Raw genomic sequence first — 27,581 nt, forward strand, 5'->3', positions numbered from 1 at the left:
TGAAATGATGCTGGGCCTGTAAAGCACTCAATCAGTAACATTTTATAAAATATTTAACAGAAACAAAATTATTTACGATGGTAAGCTGATGTCCGCATTAGGCTATAGGATAATTAGTAACTTGTAATGTCCAATGTTTAATGTTACCATTATTATCGAATAGCCTACTCTATATCAGGCATAAATACACCGTCCCTAAATCGATTTAGAGAGACTTCAGTGAATACTTTTCAGTCTATTTTCCGTTTATTTTTATACCCTTTAGTCTGAATCCCCTTCAGACTATGTTTAATATTCGTAACATTCAGAAGTTAAAAAAGCTTCAATTAATGGTTTATAAAAAATAAATCCGAATTTTAATGCTTCTATCATAAATAGGAATCCTAAACTTATTCTTATTATTATTACCCCTTTTGTTGTATTTTGGCTTGATGAGATGTATAGCCTAATTTCACATGAACAATACTTTCCAACTGCCCCATGGACAAAATAAATAAAAAGGATATTTAATTTTTATTTATTTATTTATTTATTTATTTTAATAAAGCCGAGAACGAGTCTAAAGTTAACTGACATATTAGAAAAAAAGGTTGAGGGCAGCTTTGAGGTCAAAAGCACTCCTCCAGTTGCTTTAGGCCATAGGCTATATAAATTCGATTTTTTTTTTCTTAAAGCGTGAACTGATCATAAATGTTTCTGATTTTAATATACGCCGATTAGAATTTCTAATCCAGAAAGATTATTAGAATATTAAAGTCATGAAATTATAAACTACGTTCCTCATCTCATCTCATGAAACTATACGCCAAATACATACTAATTTTTCTACACAAAAGGTCCGGTAAATAATACAATTGATGAGCACTTTATTTTCTACATGAAGCCACGGTAGAATCTCTATTAAATACTCAAGTATTTAAAAAGCCAGTGATGACGTGCTGTTGTCAGCATGACCGTAATATAGAGATACTTGACCAATACAGAAATTGGGGACTAAACGATCTGCATTTTAAAGAATGATGTCATAAAACGCGTTATGTTTTGTGACTTGTAACAAAATGAAAGCCAGTAAGGAGAGGGAGATTGAGCACTGTCCAATCAGAGAAGAGAAGAGCCCAACGAGTTCCGCGCAGGGATCCAGTGGAGAGAGAGATTGCCAGAAATCTGCCAAGTCCTCGTGCCAAAAACTTTTCACCCACAGACGAATGCGTCCAAGCCATCCTAAGTCAAGAATTGAATCTCGAGGAGTAATACATGACAAAGTAGCTATTACTAGGGATTCCCTCACTCATAGAGCTAGAGTTTTCCATAATACAATTCCAGGGCAGTCCGAAATTGTCTGTGGAATAAACTCACTGGAAAGCTTCGGGAGGTGAGGATGGACCGAGCCCCAAGCTCCAGCCCAAGTGGCACCAGTCAAACATCACAACCTACCCAACATGAACCCATCAGTTTCGGCATCGACCAGATTCTCAGCGGCACCGATCAAGAGCCACAGCAGAACTCAACCAGGAATAACTCCGAGAGCAGTAGCAGCGGCAGCGGCAGCGCGAGCGGAGGCAGTTATCATCTCGGCAGCCCAACAGGAGCGAGCGCAACGCCGTACACGACACTAACCGGTACTTTTCACGGTATTGCGGCTCCATATGAGGAGTGCAGTCCATATGGAGTGAACTTGACCCTTGCACCCGGGGGAGTGATTAGGGTCCCGGCTCACAGACCCCTGGCCGCGGCCGTGCCTCCACCCATGGCCAGCGCGGTACCTGGTCTTGGGAGCCTCAGTTTTCCCTGGATAGAGAACAGCCAGCGCTTCGCAAAAGACAGGTTTGCAGGTAAACCAATAGTCTTATTTTTTTCGATCTGTTCCTTTCTTTTTCTTACACAATAATTTTTCTCACACAAATCCTGGTGGTTGAAATGATCAGAATCAGGAAATGGTGAATTGTCTGAGAAAACAAACATCACTCAAGTTCACATTTGCGTCTTATAGCCTAATTATAATTATTTTTAAAAATATTTTTAGTTTAAAATGTCGGTGGTCTGTGGGTTTTTGACAGTAAAAGTCAAGCAGACTTACAATTTATGAAATGTAAAAAACATTCTAATTTCTAACAGAAAACTGGTGTTTTTTTTATTCCTGTTTTAAATATGTATCTTTAATTCTGTTTTATTAATACATTTTTTATAGGACGGCATAATTATGAGAGAAGAACAAAAAAAACAAACAAAAAAAAAAACTAAACAAACAAACCACAAGCTATTGTTGGTGACACGCTATAATAACAGTACTTTAGCAATAACTTTAGGCCTAGGCTACGATGTTATGTGGTGCTTTAGTTATCTTTAAAGTAGCCTACATTTAAATAGCCTAATTAGACAATACATTTTATTATAGCCTATATTCATATGAACGCACCACGGATTACTTAGAGTAGCCTATATTTAAAAATGTCTTTGCAAGTAATCGCAATAGAAATGTAGGCTATTCCCCAAAATAGGATAATGCAATTTTAATAATTTTCCATTTTAGTTGTGCTAACTGTGCATGTTGCTGTTGCATGTGTGCTCGTAAAATAATCACAAGGATGAATTGGAGGAGGTTTCAATACAATAAATATTAGACAGTATGTCTGGGAAACGTGATCCTGCTGTTTCCATAAAGAGCCGGCAGATGAATGGATGCTGCTGAGGAGCTCGTTTTAGTTTTATTTGACCTCGAAGAGCGTGAAACACCTGTGCCGGTTATGGGCGAAATTAAATGAAAAGGCCGATAGAATGTCAACACCTAAAATGTTCAGTTTAAGTCAACGTGTCTGTTAACAGCACGAGCAAAAAAAAAAAAAAAACAATTGTTTGCATGATTTTGCTTTATATTTAAGCTTATTGGACATTGGGATTTTTAACACATATCATAATTATTGTGTAATAAAATCATCGCTTTTTTTTAGATTAATCAGATTAATGACATATACAGGCCCATTTGTTTCTTTCAATGTTTTTGTTTTTCAAATATGTATTGAACATCTACCAAGCGAGCTACATACATACAAAAATAAATGAGAATTGTTATAGGCTATTTAGTTTAACCGCTCTTTTGCATATGCATGGAAACTCTTACAATTCAGAGCTGCCACATAGATCAGCAGTTTTCTTTATTCTGGGGTAAATGCGATCGCTGTGCCATTAGAAAGACGTATCAATATTTCACCAGCTTTAACTGTTGCCACCTATAGCTGCGGTAAGAGGCGCTCTCTGCTGCTCTGTGTGTTTTGGATAATAAATAAATTAACAATAAAGGTAATTACTGTCATTAGGAGAACAGCTGCTGTTTGTATTTGATGCAACATTAATAGGATATGTTTTGTGTGATTTTATTGTCCAGCTTATGTGTAACCTGAGTAACAGGCCTCTCAACAAATCCTAAGAGCATCAGCAATCCATCTATTTATGAGGGTTTTTAGTATTTATCAATCAATAATATAAAGTCTAATTTGACATCTAAAAGGTATAGTGCATGAAGGCATGGATAATTTATAATGATGAGGAACACAGTTTTCCTTTGACTCAGCAAGAGTCAGAAACTTGGGCTGATTAATGTAGCACAGAATTACACAAACCTTTAAGTGAAAGCTGGCTTAATGTGCAAAAAGCAACTTACTTCTTAACACTCATTAAGTAACTTCATTCAAAAAATAAATAAATAAATACATTTTCTTTATCAATTATTATATGGAAAATAAATTCCTTGATTCTAAGCATGTGCAATGCATCCCAGTTTTTGTGGGCTTGGACAGTCTGTCTTTACAACATTTAAATGCATTTAAAATATGCTCTAAAACTGCAAAAACAACATAAATATTTTACAATACGAACTACTAGGTATCTTATATCTAAAAAAAAAGAGATCACATTATTAACAAAAAATATTTTAAATCTTGAAAAGGCAGATTCCAATTTTGCCTTTTTCTACTAAGAAAAAATATTTAGTGTGAAAGAAGGAGGTCAATAAGCTGTGTCAGACTCTTCATGACTTATCTCATCTCTCACTGGTTTTTCCTTCCTTATTCATACTACAGCAGCCCTGACGCCTTTCACTGTGGCTCGGCGTATTGGTCACCCGTACCAGAACCGCACACCACCGAAGAGAAAGAAGCCCCGTACGTCTTTCTCCCGAGTGCAGATCTGTGAGCTGGAGAAGCGCTTCCACAGACAAAAATACCTGGCCAGCGCTGAACGAGCAGCTTTGGCTAAAACTCTGAAAATGACGGACGCCCAGGTCAAAACCTGGTTTCAAAACCGCAGGACCAAGTGGAGGTGAGACAGAGAAAGAAAGGGAGATATATTCTAATGGAAAATGTAGAAATGTTGAGAAAAATGGTGATAAACTCAAGTGTGATCACATATGAGGAACAAAGGCACAAGCACGCCACAATTTCACAATTTCTATATTTGCATTGCATATATATTTTTTTTCTCTGTTTTCTCTCTCTGAACGTTTGTCTGGACAATTATAATGTCTAATACCACACTGTGAAATAGGTGCCCTGATTGTTTTAATACTGTAACATGGTTTTAGCCAGAGTTGTAAACAGGCAACAGAAATGATAGAAAGATTTACTTTTAAATTTCAAGTCTGGACATAAAATCATTAAACAGACTGAAATGCATATTTTAACTGCCCTATTTAAAACCCTTTAAACGTGTGTGTGTATGTATGTATGTATGTGTGTATACATACATATGTATATAGACTAACCACATAGTGTCTGTAATTACCTGAAATCACTTTTCAGATTTGACCTACTAACGGCCATGATACCTGTAAGAATTAATGGGAAAATAATGGTGTTGTCAAGAAGAAACATTAATTATTAAAGCAAATACACTAATGACATACCACCCTTTGGAGAAGAGGAGGGGCTGCAAGAACATTACACAAATGTAATGTTTAAATGAACTGGATATTTACATCGATAAATCAATTATATCTCCACAAACATTCACAAAATTGCACACACTTAAAATGAATTATATCCAAATCCATATGTTGGTAATAAATATTCACACAATTAGTGATTTGTTGCTCAAAGATCACCCTGTCTTCTTAGCCTTGCTGTATGTAGTTTATTTCACCCTGCAATTCATTGTTTGCACTGGAAACTGAATATCTGCAGTAAATGTGCACATGAGCAAGTTTGTGGCAAATGTAAAACTTCTACTCCTCTAATTTTCTGTATATCTTTTCCCTTCATCTCATGTCAGACGGCAGACGGCGGAAGAGAGGGAGGCAGAGCGTCAGCAGGCCAACCGGCTGATGATTCAACTCCAGCACGATGCCTTTCAGAAGTCTTTGACTGATTCAGTTCCATCAGATCCGCTCTGCATCCACAACTCATCACTGTTCGCCCTGCAGAACCTACAGCCTTGGGCGAGCGAGGAGAGCGGCAAGCTTGGGGGAGTGACTGCGCTCGTATGAGTACCAGAACTCAAGAAGGAAATGACATTCTTGCTCTTTTTTGATGGACTGGGATGTTGGTTGACCTTATCTCCATCCTGAAAGACTATTCCATTCCACAAAAAAGTGAGGGACTAATATTGGCCATCCAACAGTGAGCAAACCCATACAAATAAAACGGTTCTGCGCCGTACGAGCCTCTGCAGAATAAATGAAGTCTGTTTTTTGTGGTGTGTCTGTGCGTACAGAGACTTTTATCCCCATAAGGGTCAGTTTCATTGACAAAATGACTTGTAGAATGGAACAGGCCATCTCAGCTGACCCTTTTACAGATCCTCTGATCTTCTCCTCCATCCTTTCATTTGTCCTTCTGCCCCCCTGTGTAATTTCTCCTCCACTCAGAGCTGTAGAATACAGGATTAATGCAGAAGAGGGAAGTAACAATGAATTAATTATTTATAATGTGAGTTGCATGACCTAAAATGCCCCCAATCTGGCCATTTGTGAAAATAAAAGCACACAAAGACGCACAAATAGACAAACACTTTTCCCTTTTTGTCAGGCTGGGTATGCATATTTAATCTTTTTGGGGTTCAAAGGATAACCAGCTACTTACTTTTAATTTAAGCTACTTTTAATTTTTTTATTTTATGAAACTACATCCCAATTATTTCAGAAATCGCATGAAGTGTTCAAAAAAGAGGCGTATGACGTTGTACGGGGTGGTTGCAATTTTATCGGTTAGATTTATTCAGCAGTGACTCCAAATGGCGCTCAGAAACTCCTAAGAATCATGCTTCGATGGATGAATGTTGTGTCAGAGGGAAAGAACAATTTCAGACAAAATAAGGGTTTGTTAGATGATGTAGGTGTGCTGTTGCATCCCAAACTCTGTATTATACTTTGTATTTGATAAATATGTAAATAGCAAACAAAAAGTAATAAACATTCTGTTTTGGCATTAACACAAAAGGTGTGCTTTGCTTAATTTGTTATTCCCCATAATTTTTCTTTTTTTTTAGAAGAGGCGTTTTCCAAATCCCAAAGCAGCACTCTTCTCTAGAGTAATGTGTTGCTTTCAGAGGTCCTACCACCGTTCTACACAACTTGATCGACAAATAAACACTGAGTCCTGGTAGTTGCTTGCAGTCGATTATGCCTGCCACAGCAAAGAAGCACTTATGTCCTCAAGCAGATACATGCGGGATCCTGTGGGACCATAAAAATGCCTTTATGCCCACTGCAACCAACTCCCTCCTCCCAAAGTGCTGACTCTCAGGAACTGACCTGTTTTAAAGGCCTGAGTGGGGGGTAAATGGAGGGGTGTCCATTATAAAGTGATTTAACAGACTCCTTATATTATGATGCTGTCGAAGCCTCCGTAGGGTGAACCTGTGGAGTTCCGCCACAGCTCTTTGCGGACAGATGGTTAGTAGTGACCTGTGCCAGGGCCTCTTTGACTGGAGAGGGTGAGGTTATGTGTACGGTTGAGTCGGGGTCATCTGAGAAACTGAGAAAGCCTTCGGTAATATAGACTCAATGCTCAAGATAATTTACACATTAAGTATTCCTGGCTCCTTTCCACATCCACAGCAATGACATCACTTCTACAGTTGCTCAACTAAGGCGATTTGTAAAGCGTGGTGTTTTACCGTCCTCTGCTGGCTATTAAGTACAAGTGGTCCTCTGTCAGTCTACAGCCACAAACTCACAACGAAAAATGGAATATAGGGTCTGTCTATATTAAAGGTCTGATACAAAATAAATGCAACATATAAATACATAAAAATAATCCAACTGGTTTAAAATGCTAAAAAGGTGTAGAATAGTTTTCGAAAATATAGCCTATGATATGGCGCCACAGCAACCTGACAATGTTGACAGAACTCTTAACTATTTATTACACTTTGTGAATGTCAAAAATAGAATTTATTAGAAGCAAACAGAGCTGGGTAGATTACTTAGGCCTACAAATTGTAGTCTGTTACAGATTCCAAATTACATGACAAAAATTGTAGCCTAGTTAGTAGGTAATGTAATTACACATTACACATTTTAGGTAGGCTAATTAAATCAGATTGCTTTTTACCTAACTTGATCACATTGATTTAAATAGGATAATCTTATAATAAATCAATATAATACAAAGAGTAAGAAAATATATTTCATTCCTTGCAATAATAACATGTATGCATTAAACATTGCATTACCTCAAAGGAACAGCAGAGGGTTTTTAAATTTAATGAAAGGCTAATAATTAAAATATAGTGTAAAATTAAAACAAACTATATATGGTGAAATATAATAATTTTGGGAATTCCTGCATTACATGTAAATAAGAAATAACATGAATTTGTGCATTTTAATGTGTTTGAAATACAAAAGCCTCCCAAATGACATAGTAACACATGGCTAAATAATCCACTGAGTGATAATTCAATAATTAACGTGTTCATCAGAAGTTGATGCAAATGTTGAAACACTTCTTAAATGGGAAATGATTTTGGGAAATCCAGTGGTCAAATGTTGTTTGTCTACCTGATTAGTGACTGGTCTTTGTGTGAATGTCCATAAAACTGGACTTTCTGAGTGTAGCATATTTTAGAAAGGAACAATTAAAAGATGAAAAATGAATTAAGGAGAATCAATAAATTATTTTTTGCCACTGTGTGAATTAAGTAATAAAAAAAAAAGAAGTAACTGTAGTCTGATTACGAGTACTTTATTTTTGGGAATCTGATTACATAATCCAGATTACATGTAATCAGTACTAGCTCAGCTCTGGAACCTTGAAATCAGCCCAAATGTTTCTGAATGCAAGACAACAAGGCAAGGCAATCAACAAATTTTTCATGTGAAAACAAAGTATGCTTTTTCAACTGGTTCTGAGGTAATGTTAGAATTCACAAATCTCTATACAAACAAACCAAGGGTATGATAAAGTTTGAGTGGGGGTTAACAGTCAAGATAAAAGAAAATAGTCCTGACTTCTCAGAGAGGAATTTTATGAGCCATATTAAATGGGTTAACACTTGTGAAATATAAACTTTATTTGCATTTAAACCGATTCAACCAAGTCAAAAAAAAGTGAACCACCTCTGAATTGTAGTCCACAGATTATGAGTTCTGAGATTTAGCTGCACAGACTGTGACATTAACAGTATACATTCTTGACATTTGGATTTCTTACAGTTGATTTATCAATCCCAAACATACAGTACATCCCACCTTCTAACAGGTTACAAGATATTGACAATTTCAAAAGTAGCATGAACTGCTGAAATACTGGAATTCATCACTGATACCATTCTGAAACCCATTAATCATGCATTGCAAATCAGGTCAAGCGGTTCAAGATTTCAGTAAAATTGACTTCTCAGGTGCATCTCTAATCAGAATGCCATACACAAATTTCCATGTAATTTTAGAAAGAAACCATGGACGGGTAGTCGACAAATCTCCATATAAATTAGAGGGTTGAAATCTTCTGCTCAGACTCATTTAAGCAACTAGGCTGCTAAAAGTAGGCCACACTTCATGGACATGACAACACCACAGAGGTGAGGAGAGGCCAGATTGCAAAGGATGAAAAAGCTCATGTTCGGAGTAAAGTCTTTTCAGGGAATGGCACGGATTTGACATATAAACTAAAGAGTATGGGGATGAACTTAAAACTGTAGGTAACACAAAGTAAAATCATGGTCAAAATAAGAAAAGAAAAGGGGAGCGCCTAATAATTGAAGCAAAACAAAAGATGGTTTTGCTCTTATTTTACACTCTGTCTCCACTTCCAGAGCTCCTCGATTACCTTTGGGGAAAAAACAAAACAGAAGTACAGGTAAGACCTTCATTCATGACGGTTCCTAATATGTTCCTTAAGCTAGCATCTATTAATTTATTATAAATAATTCAAGTATACAATGACTTGAATACACCTCATTGATAATTAAAGGGTTAGTTCACCCAAAAACGATCCCATGTTTTACTCACCCTTGAGCCATCCTAGCTGTATATGACTTTCTTCTTTCAGACGAATCCAATCGGAGTTATATTAAAAATTGTCCTGGCTATTCCAAGCGTTATTAATGCAATGGAAGGGTGTTTCTCTTTTAACAGTCCAAAACACGTTCAATAAAGTGCATGCATCCATAATAAAACGCGCCTCACATAGCGATTCCATGCGTTTTTGTAAGAAAAAGATCCATATTTCAAACGTAATAAACACTTTTCTCCCCTGACATTTTTCTTTACAAATATTCAGTTTGTACATCTAATTCATGACCGTTTTGTTTTGTTCTCTCCGCGTTCATCACTAATCACGCAACGCCGATGTCCTCCGCATATGATTGCTGATCGATTGCTTCTGTCTGTCGTGCTGCTGAGAGGTTTGCGATTGTAGCTCCATGTAGCTTCGCTTTTCTGTTGAATCTCTATCTTACTTTCACTCTGTTGTTTAAAGTGATAATATATAACTTAATTCCCACCATATTTCGGTATTATCTATCAAACTAATTTGATCATTCGCTTTTTGCACAAAAAAAGTAAAATTTTTGTCATGTAATTTGGAATCTGTAACAGACTACAATTTGTAGGCATAAGTAATCTACCCAGCTCTGTTTGCTTCTAATAAATTCTATTTTTGACATTCACAAAGTGTAATAATCATGCGAGTGCAGCGCATTAACATTCGTTAGCCGGTTAGCTTGTCACTCACGGTTCCATTCGCACCTATTATTGTTTTCTTTTTTAATTAATTACAGACCAATCTCGAATCTCCCTTTACTGTCAAAGGTATTAGAAAAGGTAGTATAATCACAACTATGTTCCTTCTTAGAGAAAAATTATATATGTGAGGATTTCCAGACATATAAGTCATATACACCTAGGATGGCATGAGGGTGAGTAAACAACAGGCTAAATTTTCATTTTTGGGTGAACTGTCCCTTTAACATGTTTTTACTTTCATTTTAAACATCTGGTGGCCAAAAAACCTGAGTGTCCCAGTATCATAATGAATATCATTAAAACATTATTTCTTTGACAAAAGAAATGAAGTTATCTTAATTTCATAAATATTTGAAAAACTACTGTATGCCAAATCTAAATTGGCAGAGTTTGATAAACAAACAAACGTGTCTTAGATGCTCTTTTTTTTTTCTCACTGACAAATATCAAAAATCAAAACACAACATGACACACAAAAAAAAAATGCATATACCTTTGCGTCGGTGACTTTTAAGCCGTGCTTTACGAAGTTCTCAAACTTTGCCTGTAATTTTGGCAATGCTACACCCTGAAAAACAAAAACAAAAAAATGAGTGCTATTTTCTGGTATGTTTTTTTTTTTCCTTTTCAATAATATCAAGTACAAATAAAACTTTTCCCATTGTATCCCAAAGCATAGAAGGATTATAGTTTCTTACGACGTGCACACATATTGTGACTTCATATGCAGAGAGAGGATGCAAAAGAAAACATACCTTTTCTACACTCGCCATAATCTTGGCTTTGATCTCTGGGACAGTGAAAGTCTGTGGTGTTTTGGGCGACTGTGTTTTCTTGTCATCCTTTTTTTTCTTTTCAGGAGTCTTTTTCTGTTGTTTAGCAGGCGTATTGGGCTTGGGTCCTTTTCCGTTCTGTGCAGGGGTCTGTGGTTTGGATGGTGCCTTCTTTTCCTGACAGAACAAGTGGGAAATTAAGCATTTCTGACCACAGTTTTAAACATTCTACAAGATGTAGGGCCTGATTAACTCATTTCACCTTTACAGGAGACTCTTCTTCACTTTCCTCCTCATCATCATCATCCTCCTCCTCATCTCTGGAAAGTAAAATAATAATCTTTCATTTACTAATTTTTGAAATACTATTTCTAAAATACTAAATACCTATGATTGTACAAAGATGGCAAAGACAACACGTACTCATCATCATCGTCATCCTCATCATCCTCCAATTTCATTTTTTTCTATGAGAGAAAGTTGGTTAGAGAATAAGCCACAAAATTACACATACATATCAATTCATTCCAGAACTTACTGAAGGCTTCTGAGTCAACGATGCTGGCCTCTTCTTAGCTGTTGTCAATGTCTCTTCTTCTTCCTCCTCCTCCTCTTCTTCTTCATCAAAGGACTGGTCTCCTCCCATGACTGAAAGAAAAAGTACCAATAAGAAACTTCCTGAAAATTTCCAAAGCAGTTTTCCACACGGTTATCAATCACAAATAATCATACGTTTCCTCAAGTATTATGAAGTACTCACTAACGAGATGTTGTCCGCTAATGTGAACTGGACCGGAGCCAGAGCGTAGGCGGAACACAACAGGTGGAGTGATCTCAAACCCACCCAAACACACCTGCGATACAAACACATCTTTAGTTAAAATCATCAACAAGAGCAATTCAAGGAGATCAACTCAAGTGTACCCAAAAGATGTGTGAAATGACATTGCTCAATGGATGGACATTCTACTTACACTGGGGAGAGTGGAAGGCTTGAGTGTGGCCAGAACTGCTTTGACCTTCTGACCCTCTGAATCTTGCCCTTCAATCTCCACAACGTTCAGTTCGTCTTTTGTTGTGGGATCAACGCAGGCCTGCAACAATTAACAAATAAGCAAATGCCTTCTATATGAAACTTAAATGTTAATAAAAATTGGAGGAGAATTTCAAAAAAAGGCCACGTACCATTCTGACTGATAACTGATGATCATAATCATCATCATCCTCTGGATTAAAAGTGACCTCCTTTCCTGCCTTGATCTCACAACCTATAAAAAACAAACAAGTTTATTCAGAATCAGAATGAGCTTTATTGGCCAAGTGTGTTTACACATACAAGGAATTTGTTGTAGTGACAGAGACCACAGTAAAACAGAAAGACAGCAACAGGACACAGATAATAAAATAATAATATACAAATATCCAAATAGGCAATGTACAAAACAGCAAAAACACAATATATAATATAGATGTGTGTGCAAATTAGAAATGAGAAAATAAAAATAAAATATGTGAGTGTGGGGAATGGATAATGTATTAGTTGTGTGTTCCACATTTATTGTTGAATGTTCATGAGATGGATTGCCTGAGGGAAGAAACTGTTCCTGTGTCTGGTAGTTCTGTAGCGTCGACCAGACGGTAACAGTTCAAAGAGGGAGTGTGCTGGGTGTGAGGGACCCAGAGTGATTTTACCAGCCCTTTTGCTAACTCTGGATAAGTCTTAACAACTGTACATCAACGAGAGGTGGTGTACAGATGTAACAGTGTTAAAGAAGATGTGCTGTTCTGATCTTCATTAAGTGCAAGCCGTTCTATTCGCCGCGGGAGTTCTACATTCCACCGCATGCGCACGTGAGCACAGCTTTACAGAAACTCGCTGATATGATCACCATTTAAATTTCTGTCACCATTTAAAATGTAAAAAAGCATTAAGATCCCTCCTGTAATGGAAAGTGTATCTACATTCTGCAAACCTGTGTTCTCGAGCAATTCTCTCTTCAAACAAATTAAATGATTCATTTACTTCGGCACGTGGTCCCAGATACGGATCATGGATTAATAAATGAGTCAGTGAACCGCTTGGTCTGAATCAATCCGATTCGTGAAGGTATCATTCCAACCGGCTTTGTGTAACCCAATCCACTGAAATGATCTGGGTCCATACATCGATTCATTTTTATAGCCTCCACTTCAATCTCAATCGTTTTAGAGAATCGTGTTTAAAACCACGTGTTACCGCAACAAAACTAACAAAATGCAGCCAATGGTTTCACGTGGAAGCAAGCAACTACACTTGGCAAGTACATTAATTTTGATATTTTAATTTACTGCTAAAGACCTGACAATGCAGACAAAGTGTTTAAACCAGAATCGCGTTTCCATTGTAATAATTTTCAAAGAAAAATTAAGAAAAAAACAGTAGTTATGTAACGGAGGCCTCCATTACACTTAATTACCATCTATTTGACGTATCATATATAACGAAGAATGTACATTTAAGTTGCATGCTATTCAAACACGTGTAGCACAGTGACGCCATTTTGGCGCGCCAGCGCACGTGTTCAGGGAGAAACGAGCTGTGGAGGTTTCGTTGCTTTAATACGTTCAATTTCGAAGTTTTTTGAATTTGTCTATAAAGGCTAGAACAAACATAAATAGGTCTCAGAGTAATTGCTGACTACCACTATGTGAATAATGTAGTGCTAACCGATTAGCTAGCACATGCTCTACACGTGTTGTTTAATGTCACTTCACATCGAGCCATTTAATAACGATATTACGAAGTATTTATACCAGTTAACAAGAACGGATCAATATAAGTATCTAACGCATTACATACCGTACAGGAAGGTTTGGGGACCCATTTGTTCGAGATCCATCTCCGTAGGCTATGTAAGTGTGCGTAGACTGAACTGTGCCGTGCGCTCGAGTGCAGGATGGACACACTAACCCACATTGAGTATATCACGCCCATTACTGGGACGGTCTTCCTGCCCAGCCAATGAATCCGGTCCACAGACAGAGTATCACAGAGTTTGGGGCCGGATTGATATGTACTGTAGAACATGACATTTATCCAGATAAGCGTATCTTGGAAAGATTTAAATTGAATGAATTGGGTGCATTGGAAAAATAAATTGTTTTTCGAAGTAAAACAAAATATTATTGGAGTACGTTGGCTCTCCTTCCAAATTTCACTTCTAATGCTGGGTACACACTAAAAGATCTTATAAGATCTTCAAAATGTCAGAGAATACAAACATGAGGAATAAAAATCCTAGATTTAAACTGTAGTGTGTGGTGTCCTGATCTGATAAAATAATCTTTAGAACCACCAAGATAATCGGGACATTACCTAGGAGTATCGGAAGGAGAGAAATCGGCCCAAAATCAGCAAAATCAAATTAAGAGCTGATTTATGTTGCTTCACATAACTATATTATTACATACTAGTGAGTCAGGTTATTCTTTACTGTCGAGGCCCATCAATGTTTTTTTCCATAATCCACTATAGTTGAGAACCACCTATTCTGTTGTTTACATAGCAAAGCAAGAAGTGAAACATTTTAATAAAACCGTTGCATAAATGATTATCCAGTTTTTAAATAATAATAATACACAATGCAATTATGCCATTCATACTCTACTGGCACCTAGCTAAAAATAATAATAACCCAACAGTCTTTGGCGTATAAACGGTGAAATAAGAAAACACAGCTGAATGCTATTCCACAAATGTTTTTAATCAGTTTCAACTGAGATTTGAATTGCACAGAATACTTCATTTTCACAGTTTGTATCTGTCTCATTGGACATTTCTTCATGTGGCACCATTCTTGCAAGTATATACATAGCTTATATGTCCTACGACTAACCCTGACCCATAAATAATTATTATTTTTCTTTATTTCATGTGATTTCTCTGGATTTTTTTTCCTCTTACAATACTGTCTTGTCCTTCTTGAAACTATGCAGAGCTATCTGGGGACATAAGGGTATCCAGGGACTAGATTGTCATTTGTTGGGTTTGAATACAGTTGTGATTTTGTAGTTTCCTTAATACTCCTCACATACTTTCATATTTGGACACACACACACACATAATTTCTGTCCCACCTTATTCACTATGATCTGGTGGGCAAAAATGGCTTGGTAAGTACGGACACAGATAGACATACATTAAGTGGGTGGACTGGAAACAGCAATTACTAACAAGCAACGCTGACAACACGACAGAATCAACATCAAATTAAGTATCCTTTAAACCGTATGTCATAGGTAAATAAATCATAAAATTAGATATTTTGAAGGCCAGCATTATTTTCAAGCAACTCATAGGTAACACATCTGCTGTTTTTTCTCATGCAAGCTTTTTTGGCAAAGAAAGCAAGCAAAGGAGGCTGTAGTTCCTCCTGGATGCAGTTCCAGTACACCAAATGTAGAGTCCTGAGCTCTAGGGTCAAGCAAATGAAAAACGTTTGAGAGCGGGGAATAACTTTTTTTCGTAGGGAAGAAGGATGTTGATCATCACCACCTGTCAGGAAATGCACAATGCATTTCAAACATATGTAGTCTTCCGTGGCTGGATCAAAGTGGATTCTGGGCTGGCAATTTCCCAAAACACCAGCAAGAAACAACACTGAATATATTACAAGGTTTGAATAGAGAGAGGAAAACAAAGCCCACAGACTCTCATTCCTCTCAGGCCATCTTATTACCCCAGAACTCAGTTCAGTGAAATATAGCAAATATATATTTAAATGTAAAATCCCTTTTGCGTTCTGCTTCCCATTCTCTGTTTTGTTCTTTTCTTCTTCTTGTGGAGCTTCTCTACATCACATTTTCAAAGAGCTGCATGGATCTCATCATGTTTTCATCCTGGTGAAAAAGAAGAAACTTTTAGATGTAATTCATCAGTTTGACCACACAGAGGCAGTAGAATCTTTTTGGTCAAACTTGACTTCTTTTTTACTTTATTTTATTGAATACACCAGTATGTGGCTTTTTCCACATGAAAAAAATAAATAAAAATAAATAACATTTGGAATGTAAATGTCACGTGAAAAATTACCTGACAGATGTCACTGAAACAAACAATCAGGCTTTGTAAACAGTAAAAAGGCTCTGAGAGTAACAGGTTTTGAGCGATTAATTACTTTGCATGTTTAAGATTGCTGACATATCTTTAGGAGGTTGGGTTTGGAGAAAGGGGCGTGGCAAATTCACCAAAAGACTAAGACAGATGTAAATAAAACATCTAAAACGATATAAACATACCTCCTGACAGGCAAGCACAAACTCCTCCAATGTTACAACTCCATCTTTGTTTTTGTCCATTTTCTGTTGGAGAGAGAAAATTGATTTGGATTGCGCTGGCATTTTTTGCTGTAAAATGGGAATTGCTATGGTAACTATTCAAACAAGTTTTTTCCCCAAAATTCAAAGAAATTTATTAATCAACATGAAAATGAAGTCTATTTTGAGTCACATAATTTGATGAGAATCACCATTGAATATATAAAAACAAAAGTTGCGTTTATAATTTTGTTCAGTGTATACAGTGAGGTCAATAAGTATTTGATCACCCTGTTATTTTGCAAGTTCTCTTACTTAGAAATCATGGAGGGGTCTACAATTTTCAGCATAGGTGCATTTCCACTGTGAGAGACAGAATCTAAAAATAAAAATCCGGAAATCACATTGTATGATTTTTTTAACAATTTATTTGTGAATTACTGTGTCAAATAAGTATTTGATCACTTGAGTCAAAACATTTTTATATTTGGTACAGAAGCTTTTGTTAACAATTACAGAGGTAAAACGGTTCCTGTAGTTCTTCACCAGGTTTGCACACACTGCAGGAGGGATTTTGGCCCACTCCTCCATACAGATCTTCTCTAGATCTGTCAGGTTTCGGGGCTGTCGCTGAGCAACACGGAGTTTCAGTTCCCTCCAAAGATTTTCTATTGGATTTAGGTCTGGAGACTGGCTAGGCCACTCCAGAACCTTGATATGCTTCTTATGGAGCCACTCCTTGGTTTTCCTGGCTGTGTGCTTTGGGTCATTGTCATGTTGGAAGACCCAGCCATGACCCATCTTTAATGCTCTGACTGAGAGAAGGAGGTTTTTGCCTAATATGTCACAATACATGGCCCCGTTCATCCTCTCCTTAATACAGTGCAGTCGTCCTGTCCCCTGTGCAGAAAAACACCCCCAGAGCATGATGCTTCCAGCCCCATGCTTCACTGTAGGTATGGTATTAAGACCAAAAAGTTCTACTTTGGTCTCATCTGACCACAGGACTTTCTCCCATGACTCCTCTGGATTATCCAGATGGTCCCTGGCAAACTTCAGACGGGCCTGGACATGGGCTGACTTAAGCAGGGGAACCTTCCGTGCTATGCAAGATTTTAAACCATGACGTCTTAGTGTATTACTGATTGTAGCCTTGGAAACGATGGTCCCAGCTCTCTTCACGGCATTGACCAGCTCCTCTCGTGTAGTTCTGGGCTGATTCTTCACCATTCTTAGCATCATTGATACCCCACGAGGAGAGATCGTCCGTGGGGCTCCAGTCCGAGGGACATTGACAGACATCATTAGCCTCTTCCATGTTCTGACAATTGCTCCAACAGTTGTTCTTTTTTCACCAAGCTGCTTGGCAATTGCCCCGTAGCCCTTTCCAGCTTTGTGAAGGTCTACAATTTTGTCTCTTGTGTCTTTTGACAGCTCTTTGGTTTTGCCCATGTTGCTACTTAGACTTTGGCTGATTGTGGGGTGCACAGGTGTCTTTATGACAGCTAGCGACCTCAAACAGTTGCTACTAATTTAGAATCATGAGCAGAGTGTAGCTGGACTATTTAAAAGCAAAATAACAGGTCTTTGAGGGTCAGAAATCTGGCGGATAAGCAAGTGATCAAATACTTATTTTTAGATTCTGTCTCTCACAGTGGAAATGCACCTATGCTGAAAATTGTAGACCCCTCCATGATTTCTAAGTAAGAGAACTTGCAAAATCACAGGGTGATCAAATACTTATTGACCTCACTGTATGTACACACACACACACATACACTGAACAAAATTATAAACGCAACTTTTGTTTTTGCTCCCATTTTTCAAGAGCTGAACTCAAAGATCTAAGACTTTTTCTGTGTGCACAAAAGGCCTATTTCTCTCAAATATTGTTCACAAATCTGTCTAAATCTGTGTTAGTGAGCACTTCTCCTTTGCCGAGATAATCCATCCACCTCACAGGCGTGGCATATCAAAATGCTGATTAGACAGCATGATTATTGCACAGGTGTGACTTAGGCTGGCCACAATAAAAGGCCACTCTAAAATGTGCAGGTCCGAAAACCAGTCAGTATCTGGTGTGACCACCATTTTCCTCACGCAGTGCAACACATCTCCTTCACATAGAGTTGATCAGGTTGTCCACTCCTCTTCAATGGCTGTGCGAAGTTGCTGGATATTGGCAGGAAATGGAACACGCTGTCGTATACGCCGAACCAGAGCATCCCAAACATGCTCAATGGGTGACATGTCCAGTGAGGTTACACGTGGTCTGCGGTTGTGAGGGCGGTTGGATGTACTGCCTAATTCTCTGAAACGCCTTTGGAGACGGCTTATGGTAGAGAAATGAACATTCAATTGCACGCTCCCTCAAAACTTGTGACATCTGTGGCATTGTGCTGTGTGATAAAACTGCACATTTTAGAGTGGCCTTTTATTGTGGCCAGCCTAAGGCACACCTGGGCAATAATCATGCTGTCTAATCAGCATCTTGATATGCCACACCTGTGAGGTGGATGGATTATCTCGGCAAAGGAGAAGTGCTCACTAACACAGATTTAGACAGATTTGTGAACAGTATTTGAGAGAAATAGCCCTTTTGTGTACATAGAAAAAGTCTTAGATCTTTGAGTTCAGCTCATGAAAAATGGGGGCAAAAACAAAAGTGTTGCGTTTATAATTTTGTTCAGTGTATATACAGGTCCTTTTCAAAAAATTAGCATATTGTGATAAAGTTCATTATTTTCTGTAATGTACTGATAAACATTAGACTTTCATATATTTTAGATTCATTACAACACAACTGAAGTAGTTCAAGCCTTTTATTGTTTTAATATTGATGATTTTGGCATACAGCTCATGAAAACCCAAAATTCCTATCTCAAAAAATTAGCATATTTCATCCGACCAATAAAAGAAAAGTGTTTTTAATACAAAAAAAGTCAACCTTCAAATAATTATGTTCAGTTATGCACTCAATACTTGGTCGGGAATCCTTTTGCAGAAATGACTGCTTCAATGCGGCGTGGCATGTAGGCAATCAGCCTGTGGCACTGCTGAGGTGTTATGGAGGCCCAGGATGCTTCGATAGCGGCCTTAAGCTCATCCAGAGTGTTGGGTCTTGCGTCTCTCAACCTTCTCTTCACAATATCCCACAGATTCTCTATGGGGTTCAGGTCAGGAGAGTTGGCAGGCCAATTGAGCACAGTAATACCATGGTCAGTAAACCATTTACCAGTGGTTTTGGCACTGTGAGCAGGTGCCAGGTCGTGCTGAAAAATGAAATCTTCATCTCCATAAAGCTTTTCAGCAGATGGAAGCATGAAGTGCTCCAAAATCTCCTGATAGCTAGCTGCATTGACCCTGCCCTTGATAAAACACAGTGGACCAACACCAGCAGCTGACATGGCACCCCAGACCATCACTGACTGTGGGTACTTGACACTGGACTTCAGGCATTTTGGCATTTTCCTCTCCCCAGTCTTCCTCCAGACTCTGGCACCTTGATTTCCGAATGACATGCAAAATTTGCTTTCATCCAAAAAAAGTACTTTGGACCACTGAGCAACAGTCCAGTGCTGCTTCTCTGTTCAAAAGTGGCTTGACCTGGGGAATGCGGCACCTGTAGCCCATTTCCTGCACACGCCTGTACACGGTGGCTCTGGATGTTTCTACTCCAGACTCAGTCCACTGCTTCCGCAGGTCCCCCAAGGTCTGGAATCGGTTCTTCTCCACAATCTTCCTCAGGGTCCGGTCACCTCTTCTCGTTGTGCTGCGTTTTCTGCCACACTTTTTCCTTCCCACAGACTTCCCACTGAGGTGCCTTGATACAGCACTCTGGGAACAGCCTATTCGTTCAGAAATTTCTTTCTGTGTCTTACCCTCTTGCTTGAGGGTGTCAATGATGGCCTTCTGGACAGCAGTCAGGTCGGCAGTCTTACCCATGATTGCGGTTTTGAGTAATGAACCAGGCTGGGAGTTTTTAAAAGCCTCAGGAATCTTTTGCAGGTGTTTAGAGTTAATTAGTTGATTCAGATGATTAGGTTAATAGCTCGTTTAGAGAACCTTTTCATGATATGCTAATTTTTTGAGAAAAAAAAATGAGCTGTATGCCAAAATCATCAATATTAAAACAATAAAAGGCTTGAACTACTTCAGTTGTGTTGTAATGAATCTAAAATATATGAAAGTCTAATGTTTATCAGTACATTACAGAAAATAATGAACTTTATCACAATATGCTAATTTTTTTAAAAGGACCTGTATATGTATATATATATATGTATGTGTTTTCATTTTGTTGCAAAATGTCACCTAAATGAATAATTTCTTATTACTGACCTCAAAGAAGTTATCCACATGCTGCTTTGGTACATCCCCTTTTAAAGCTGGATATGTGTACTTCCCCATCATGTCATAGATGGCCCTCACTATCTCTGTCATTTCCTGTGAGGTACATGAAGACTGAGTGAGTTATTGAATTATGCTAATTATGACTGCCTGTTTAAATATGATATACCTCCTTATTGATAAATCCATCTTTATTAATGTCATAGAGATGAAATGTCCATTCCAGTTTCTCTCTGACCGTCCCCCGCAGTAGAGTAGATAGTCCTATCACAAAGTCCTGAGAGAAAGACAGAAAAAATATGATTTGTGTGATGTCTCTAAAATCTGTATTTTTTTAATGCTGTGCTGCCCACATTTTCTTCATACCTCAAACTTTATGGATCCATTATTTCTGGTGTCAAATGCATTGAAGAGATAATGTGCATACGTGCTGGCATCTGGTGCAGAAGACACCAGATGAAAACATTAGACACTTTGACTATCTAAAATATATCATAAGAAGCATGTAATATTTAAGGATTTCTCTTTTTTTTTGTACCTCCATGTGGAAAAAACTGTGCATAAATGTGTTTAAATGTCTCCTCATTCACTACTCCACTTGGACACTCCTGAGGAAAAAAACAAAAACATTATTAATATTATATTGTAAACATATTTTTAGGATTGAGGCCACTTGTAGTAATTGGATTAGTTAAATAATTAATAAATATAATACAATATAATAATTTTATTAAAATATATTTGTAATGTTAATTATTTTTATTTTTTTTACATTTTGAATAATTATTCCACAAATCACATGCAGTTATGTAACACATATTCGTGAGAATGGTAAAAAAAAAGAAAAAAAAAAAAGATGGGCTTCAATGCTGAAACACTGCCATATAATACACAGTGGTTTTGGTAAAGCTTTTTTTAACCCAACAAATATGAGCTGCTGTGTGGGTTGCTGAGCCTGACTGTTTATGTGTGTCTAATAGAGCGTGTGAAAGCTGGTATTGTGAAATATGACTGGCTGACTGGCTTGAGGCTAGCACACAGTGATTAGTGACACGCTGGATAATGCAAAGAGGAACAATAAGAGTTTACAGTGTTTTAAAGACAGATGAGACATGGCAAACAGAACCACGGGGACAGTATATGCAGATGAGATGCGATGATTCATAAGAGAAGATATTGAGGCATAAGGATATATTACATAAACACTATAAGCTTCTTATCAGATTCCAAAATGTGTCAAAAGACATTTGTGTAAAGTAAATGTGCAGATGTGGGAGTGATGAGAAGGATGAGATGAGAAATACCAGGCAACGTACATTTTTGAAGCCTCTGTAAAGGACTTGTAGCTCTTGCTTGGTGAAGTTTGTCTGCGCCTCGAGCTGCTCGAGACCCTCCGGCCGATGGGAGACCATTGTCATCTCTAATTCATCATCTATATTATCTAGAGAGAGAAAGCAAGCCACATGTCAGTTTCAGGCTGACAAATAACCACTGCTTGCTCAGAGGTTGCTCCTTCACAGCACAGTAAACATCAATTTTCTCTCTGATGCTCCTCCTTAAATTTCTTAAGATAAATAAAAGTGAGTCAAATAAGATGGTTTTATTTTTATTTTTTGGATTGGATGAGAAATGATTGCATTCACATGGAAATCTCAGGCTTCATCTTTGCAAATCTGAGCACAGTGTTTGAAAATATTGAAATGTCTTTTGAATCTCTTCGCTTTTAGATTCACTTCACCCAAAAATGAAAATTCTGTAATTAATTGCTCACTATCATGTTTTTCCAAACCTGTAAAACCTGTTCATCTTCAGAACACAAATTAAGATATTTTTAAAGAAATACAAGAGTCTCCCGATCCTGCATAGACAGCAACACAACTGAAACGTTCCCAGGCCCAGAAAGGTAGTGATGACATCATTATAACAGTCCATGTGACATCAGTGGTTCAGTCGTATTTGTATGAAGCTACGAGAATAGTTTTTGTGCGCAAAGAAACAAAAAGAACAACTTTATTCATACTTTATAACAACTTCTTTTCTGTGTCAGTCCTCGACACACGTCCACGAGAGTACTGCAATGGATGCGCACAAAAGTATTCTTGTAGCTTCGCAAAATTACAGTTGAACCACTCACATGGACTATTTTAACAATGTCCTGGGTCTTAAACGTGTCAGTTGCGTTGCTGTCCACGCAGGGTCAGAAAGCTCACGGATTTCATCAAAAATATCTTAATTTATGTTCCGAAGATGAACGAAGCTCTTACATGTTTGGAACAACATGATGGTGACAGAATTTATTTTTGGGTGAACTAACCCTTTAACCCTACTATTTTTAGTTTTTCTATTTACATATTACCCTTGGGTCAATTTATGTGTGATCATGACATTTGCTTACCACTGCTACGCAGATGATACTCGATTGTAAACACGATAAAGCCTGGTACCACAGATACATCCTGTATCAATACTAGTAGTATTAATAATCTCTCTTATAGTATGGTTGCCTTATCTATTAATGTTTGAAAAGAGGCCCATAACGTAGGTGCCATTTTTGACACTGAACTGCCCTTCAATGCTCAGATGCCAAAAGTGGTGCAGTCTTGCTTTACACAACTGACACAAGCAGTGTTGGGGGCAACGCATTACAAGTAACGCGAGTTATGTAATAATATAACTTTTTTCAAGTAACTAGTAAAGTAACACATTACTTTTTAATTTACAAGAAAATATCTGAGTTACTTTTTCAAAAAAGTAACACCAGTTACCTTTTCCCCATTTATTGACTGACAGTGGGCTGTGTGAACATGCTGTTACTGTAGTTCTAAACTAAATGTGAATGTGCATTAATTCATCCCACTCGCAAAAAACTGATTTAGTATTCATCAAAATTAATTAAAACAGTGAAATGCAAACTCAGAATATGACGCAAACTGCAATAATTAAATATGTTAAACAACACACATGTATCTAATCCCATTTTATTAACCAATGTCTTTGCTGCTGACCATTGATCCAGTTCAACCATACTAATAAGCAAAAATAACTTTAGATAAACTAACAGTTGTGCTTCATTGTTTTTTATTGCTGAAGTGTTGAACCGTCTTCTCCTGCGTTCTACTGTACAGACGTGAATTTACTTTTCCTTCAGCCTGATGTTTATTCATTACACTTTTTGGTGTGAAAGGGCTTTTACATTTGCTATAAATATAACTTCTTGTATTAAAAACTATCAAGCCCTGCTCATATTTAAAAAGTAACACAAAAGTAACGTAACACATTACTTTCCATAAAAAGTAGCTAAGTAACGCAATTAGTTACTTTTTTAGGGAGTAACGCAATATTGTAATGCATTACTATTAAAAGTAACTTTCCCCAACACTGGACACAAGTAACGAAGATTAAGTAATTTCTTTCTTTTGCTGATTTAGGAAAGGGCATTCATGCTTTTATCTCCTCCAGATTTGACTACTGTAAAACACTTTATTTTGGTATCAGCAGGCGAAACATTCAAAGACTTCAGCTGATTCAAAACACTGCTGCCAGGCTTTTAACACGCACTAAGAGAAGTGACTACTGATCCTTGCTGACCTTCACTGGTTACTTGAATTGATTTTAATATTTTACTGCTTGTTATTAAAGCCTTGAAGGGTCAAGCTCCTGCCTATATTTGTGATTTGTTAACTCCCTATGAGCCTGATCGCTGCTTGAGATTCTCTGATAAGGCCCTGCAAATGGTTTAGAAATCTCGATTTTTTCACTAAAGGTGACTGCGCTTTTGCTGTCCGTTCCCCTCAGCTGTGGAAATTTTTTGGAATGTTTGGAAATTATAGGATGCAGGCTTCATTGATCGGAATTTCTGCACCTTGCAATTTGTTTTTTAGCAATTTTCATTTAAAAGTGCATACGCAATTCCAAAAATATATCTTTTTTCTCCCATTTTTTTTGTACACCAATCATTTTTGATGGGAACACCAGAAGTGTAAAAAGGAGGGGGAATTTTTTCTAAATGTTGGAAAGAATCCTCATACTCATTGGCTGCCGCCTCTGTAAGTATGCCATTAGCTGTTGTTTGGAAATTAAACACTGAAACACTTAGTATTGTACTTTACCACTAGAGACAGAGATCAAGGCTAAAGAAGCAGAAAAGATCAACAACAACAACAAAAAAACAGGCGTAAATATTGAGCAATGGTAAACGCAAATTGGATAGTTGCAACGCTATCTCACGGCCAATTCGTACATATATTTTACAAGGCGGCTAATTTGTACGACCTCATTCATGCAATTTTGTAAAATTTCTGTGAGGGATAGGGTTAGGGACGGTCATTCGTATGAATTCCTATGAATTTGCCACCTTGTAAAATACATATGATTTTTCACAAATTGTATGAAAGTGAGGTCAAAATATGTAGGAATCATCTCATATAATATGTATGAATTGCTGTGATATCAGATTGGAAAATCCTGAGTAGTAATGCTCAGTAACACTTTCTAAAACTGCCTATTATAATTGCCATTATAATATAGCAGACCATCATGCTGCACAACAGTAGATGGCAGTACAGCATCTAAAAGTGTGGTAAAAAATTTGCGGGTGAAAAAGGTCCATTGTCTGTAGCCAGTAGGGTTTTAATGTATGAAGCACAGCTCACGCAAAAGTTCAAACAAAGCAGTTTTCTGTTGGTCAATGTGGAAAATTTGTGTGAAAATCTGCATGGGTAAATCATTTACTCTCAGGAAAAAAATCCTGATTGTGTGGATTCCTAGTGAAATTACTGGATTTCACCCGTCAAATGCATCCGTTGAACAACCATAAACCTCACCACACCATCACTCTGTTGTGGTATCGGCACTTGAAGTACACGAAGAACAGCAATGCTAACGCTAGCTAGCTAACTAATGTCCCTTTAATCTTTAGTTTGGATTTTATTTTGGTTAACATTTTCCTCTTAGTGCAGAGAGATTACAGAAGCATCATGGGATTGTTGGTGGTGATTAGAAATGCAAAAACAGAAGTTTCCCTTTTCAAAAACAGAAACTGTGCTTGGGGCAAACCCACAACATACACCTCCACTTCAAAGACTTTCACTTTGGTAGGAAAGAAACTTGGTTGACTCGTGTGTTTCGACACACACACAGGCTCACACACACTTGCGCACTCGCCCCCTGCAGGACATGCTACTGCTGCTGTGTCAGCTCCAGCAAAATGATTGGTTGTGGGTAGAGAGGCAGATGGGGTGATGGGGAAATCAGTAGAACGAATGAAAATGGCCATGGGTGGCTTGAGGGAAGACCTTCATCTTTCACAGAACACTGGAGAGCGATCGCATCTCCTTATAAATGCTCCAGCCCTTTATAAATCCTCTCTCTGGTTTTCAAACACACACACTTTAACCTTCCATATATCCTCAAATACACATAGATGTGCATATATAAAGTGATGTAAGGTTATTTGAGATGTTAAAATACTTCCTCAGTTTGTTACATTGATTAAGTGTGCAGAGGGAACTACTGTATAAGAAAACCATTAGTGGGCTGATTTCCCTGAAGAGTTTCAGACATTGTGCTGCTTGAGCTGATCCAATGTCACTTTTGGCTCGACCCATTGTGTGATTTTTTTTGGGGCATGATCTTGGCTGCTAATGTCAGGGGTATGTGCTTGAATTCACACAGGATTGGACCATATTGTGATTAAACCATATGTTGGTGAAAAAACAAAGTTTTCTATTTGAGAGGGTTCCAAACTATTTTGAATTAAACCATCAATGACAATCTATTACACAGGGACGTGCAGAGAGTTCCTTAGGGGCAGGGGCTCAAATGTAAAATAGGGGCAATGTAAGAAAAAAAATATTGGTCAAAAGTTTGGATACATTATATTTTTTGCAAGAAGTCACTTATGGTCATCAAGCCTGCATTTATTTGATCAAATGCTTTATTTACTTTAAAATAGATTTTATGCAATTCTGATTTATTATCAGTGTTGGAAACGTGATACTTATTTCTGGATTCTTTGATTAATAAAAAGTAAAAAAAAAATTAAAAAAGCACAGCATTTATTTAAAATATAACTTTTGTAAGAATATATGTTGAAAAGCTTGAGGTCAGTATTTTTTTTTTTTTTTTTTTTTGAAAGAAATTAGTTTTCATTCAGCAAAGATTTGATAAATTGATACAGAGATAGTAAAGATTGATATTGTTAGAAAACGTCTCTATTTTGAATAAATGCTGTTCTTTTTAATTTTTTTATTTATCAATTAACCCCCAAAAAGTATCAAGTATCCAAAAAATAAAAATAAAGAATAATAATAATAAAAATGCTTTGCATCACAGAAATAAATGATAGGATTTTAAAGTATATTAAAATAGATCAACATAATAATAATATTTCACAATATTACAGTTTTTTAATCAAATAAATGCAGACTTGATGAGCATAAGACACTTTCTTAATGCTGCATAATTATCAAATATGGTAATATAATAAAGTCCTTTCATGTCACCATTTCGCCAGCCTACACTTCACATAATGGGCCTGTAGGTGGCACTTGGGCTTCATTAATTGAGTTAGTTTCATGAAATAGTAAGCGGTGTATCAACATGAATTGAATACTGCTTACCATTATTCCGACTTTTGGCGCTGCACGGGTTTGTACTGTGCTTTTGTGGTCACTTAGCATCCATTTTCTCAGCGATGTAATTTGATTTATAAAATGAGACAAACCGCAGATCCAGATCGCTCCACAAATAAGCTTGTCTGTCCCATGCAATTTTCAACTGATTTATGAATAAGAACGGAAAATGACTGCTCAACTTCACATATAGTCCAATGAAATTTGAACTTGTGCCAGATCATGATTGGTTGGTGTATTATACATGACAAACGGGCTTTGTTGAATTATGTAATATTCTAAAATATATAATATATTGATTTGTAATTAAATCGATACATTAGCTTTGATTATTCATGAAAAAAGTTGAAA

The 27,581-nt window shown here is 37.2% G+C and overlaps 3 protein-coding genes across 5 annotated transcripts in view; 1 reads left to right on the plus strand and 2 right to left on the minus strand.

Annotated features, from left to right (window-relative positions):
* Window positions 1–1,177: 1,177 nt before the first annotated feature.
* On the plus strand, window positions 1,178–6,418 carry LOC306864532 (T-cell leukemia homeobox protein 3-like). Its single transcript, XM_079408617.1, has 3 exons — window positions 1,178–1,832; window positions 4,077–4,314; window positions 5,263–6,418. The coding sequence occupies exons 1-3, from the start codon at window positions 1,379–1,381 to the stop codon at window positions 5,474–5,476; spliced, it is 906 nt and encodes a 301-aa protein (XP_079264743.1). The 5' UTR covers window positions 1,178–1,378; the 3' UTR covers window positions 5,477–6,418.
* A 1,745-nt stretch (window positions 6,419–8,163) lies between these two features.
* LOC306864533 (nucleophosmin-like) lies at window positions 8,164–13,916 on the minus strand. Its single transcript, XM_079408618.1, has 10 exons — window positions 13,793–13,916; window positions 12,139–12,221; window positions 11,928–12,047; window positions 11,714–11,807; window positions 11,492–11,601; window positions 11,377–11,420; window positions 11,216–11,273; window positions 10,936–11,130; window positions 10,674–10,748; window positions 8,164–9,263 (listed from the first exon to the last, which is right to left on the minus strand). Exons 1-10 carry the CDS (start codon window positions 13,830–13,832, stop codon window positions 9,222–9,224), a joined length of 861 nt encoding a protein of 286 aa, XP_079264744.1. The 5' UTR covers window positions 13,833–13,916; the 3' UTR covers window positions 8,164–9,221.
* Window positions 13,917–14,676: 760 nt separating this feature from the next.
* The window catches only part of LOC306864536 (A-type potassium channel modulatory protein KCNIP1-like), a 52,341-nt gene continuing 39,436 nt past the window's right edge, over window positions 14,677–27,581 (minus strand). For all 3 annotated transcript variants that reach the window (XM_079408621.1, XM_079408622.1, XM_079408623.1), the window contains exons 2-8: window positions 21,915–22,039; window positions 21,137–21,206; window positions 20,965–21,035; window positions 20,768–20,875; window positions 20,590–20,694; window positions 16,231–16,293; window positions 14,677–15,831 (exon numbers count right to left, since the gene is read on the minus strand). In XM_079408621.1, the coding sequence (XP_079264747.1) occupies window positions 15,784–15,831; window positions 16,231–16,293; window positions 20,590–20,694; window positions 20,768–20,875; window positions 20,965–21,035; window positions 21,137–21,206; window positions 21,915–22,039 (590 nt within the window). In that variant the 3' untranslated portion in view covers window positions 14,677–15,783. The remainder of the gene's footprint in view (window positions 15,832–16,230; window positions 16,294–20,589; window positions 20,695–20,767; window positions 20,876–20,964; window positions 21,036–21,136; window positions 21,207–21,914; window positions 22,040–27,581) is intronic.

This window comes from Barbus barbus (assembly GCF_936440315.1).
Source record: "Barbus barbus genome assembly, chromosome: 45".
Taxonomy (NCBI): domain Eukaryota; kingdom Metazoa; phylum Chordata; class Actinopteri; order Cypriniformes; family Cyprinidae; genus Barbus; species Barbus barbus.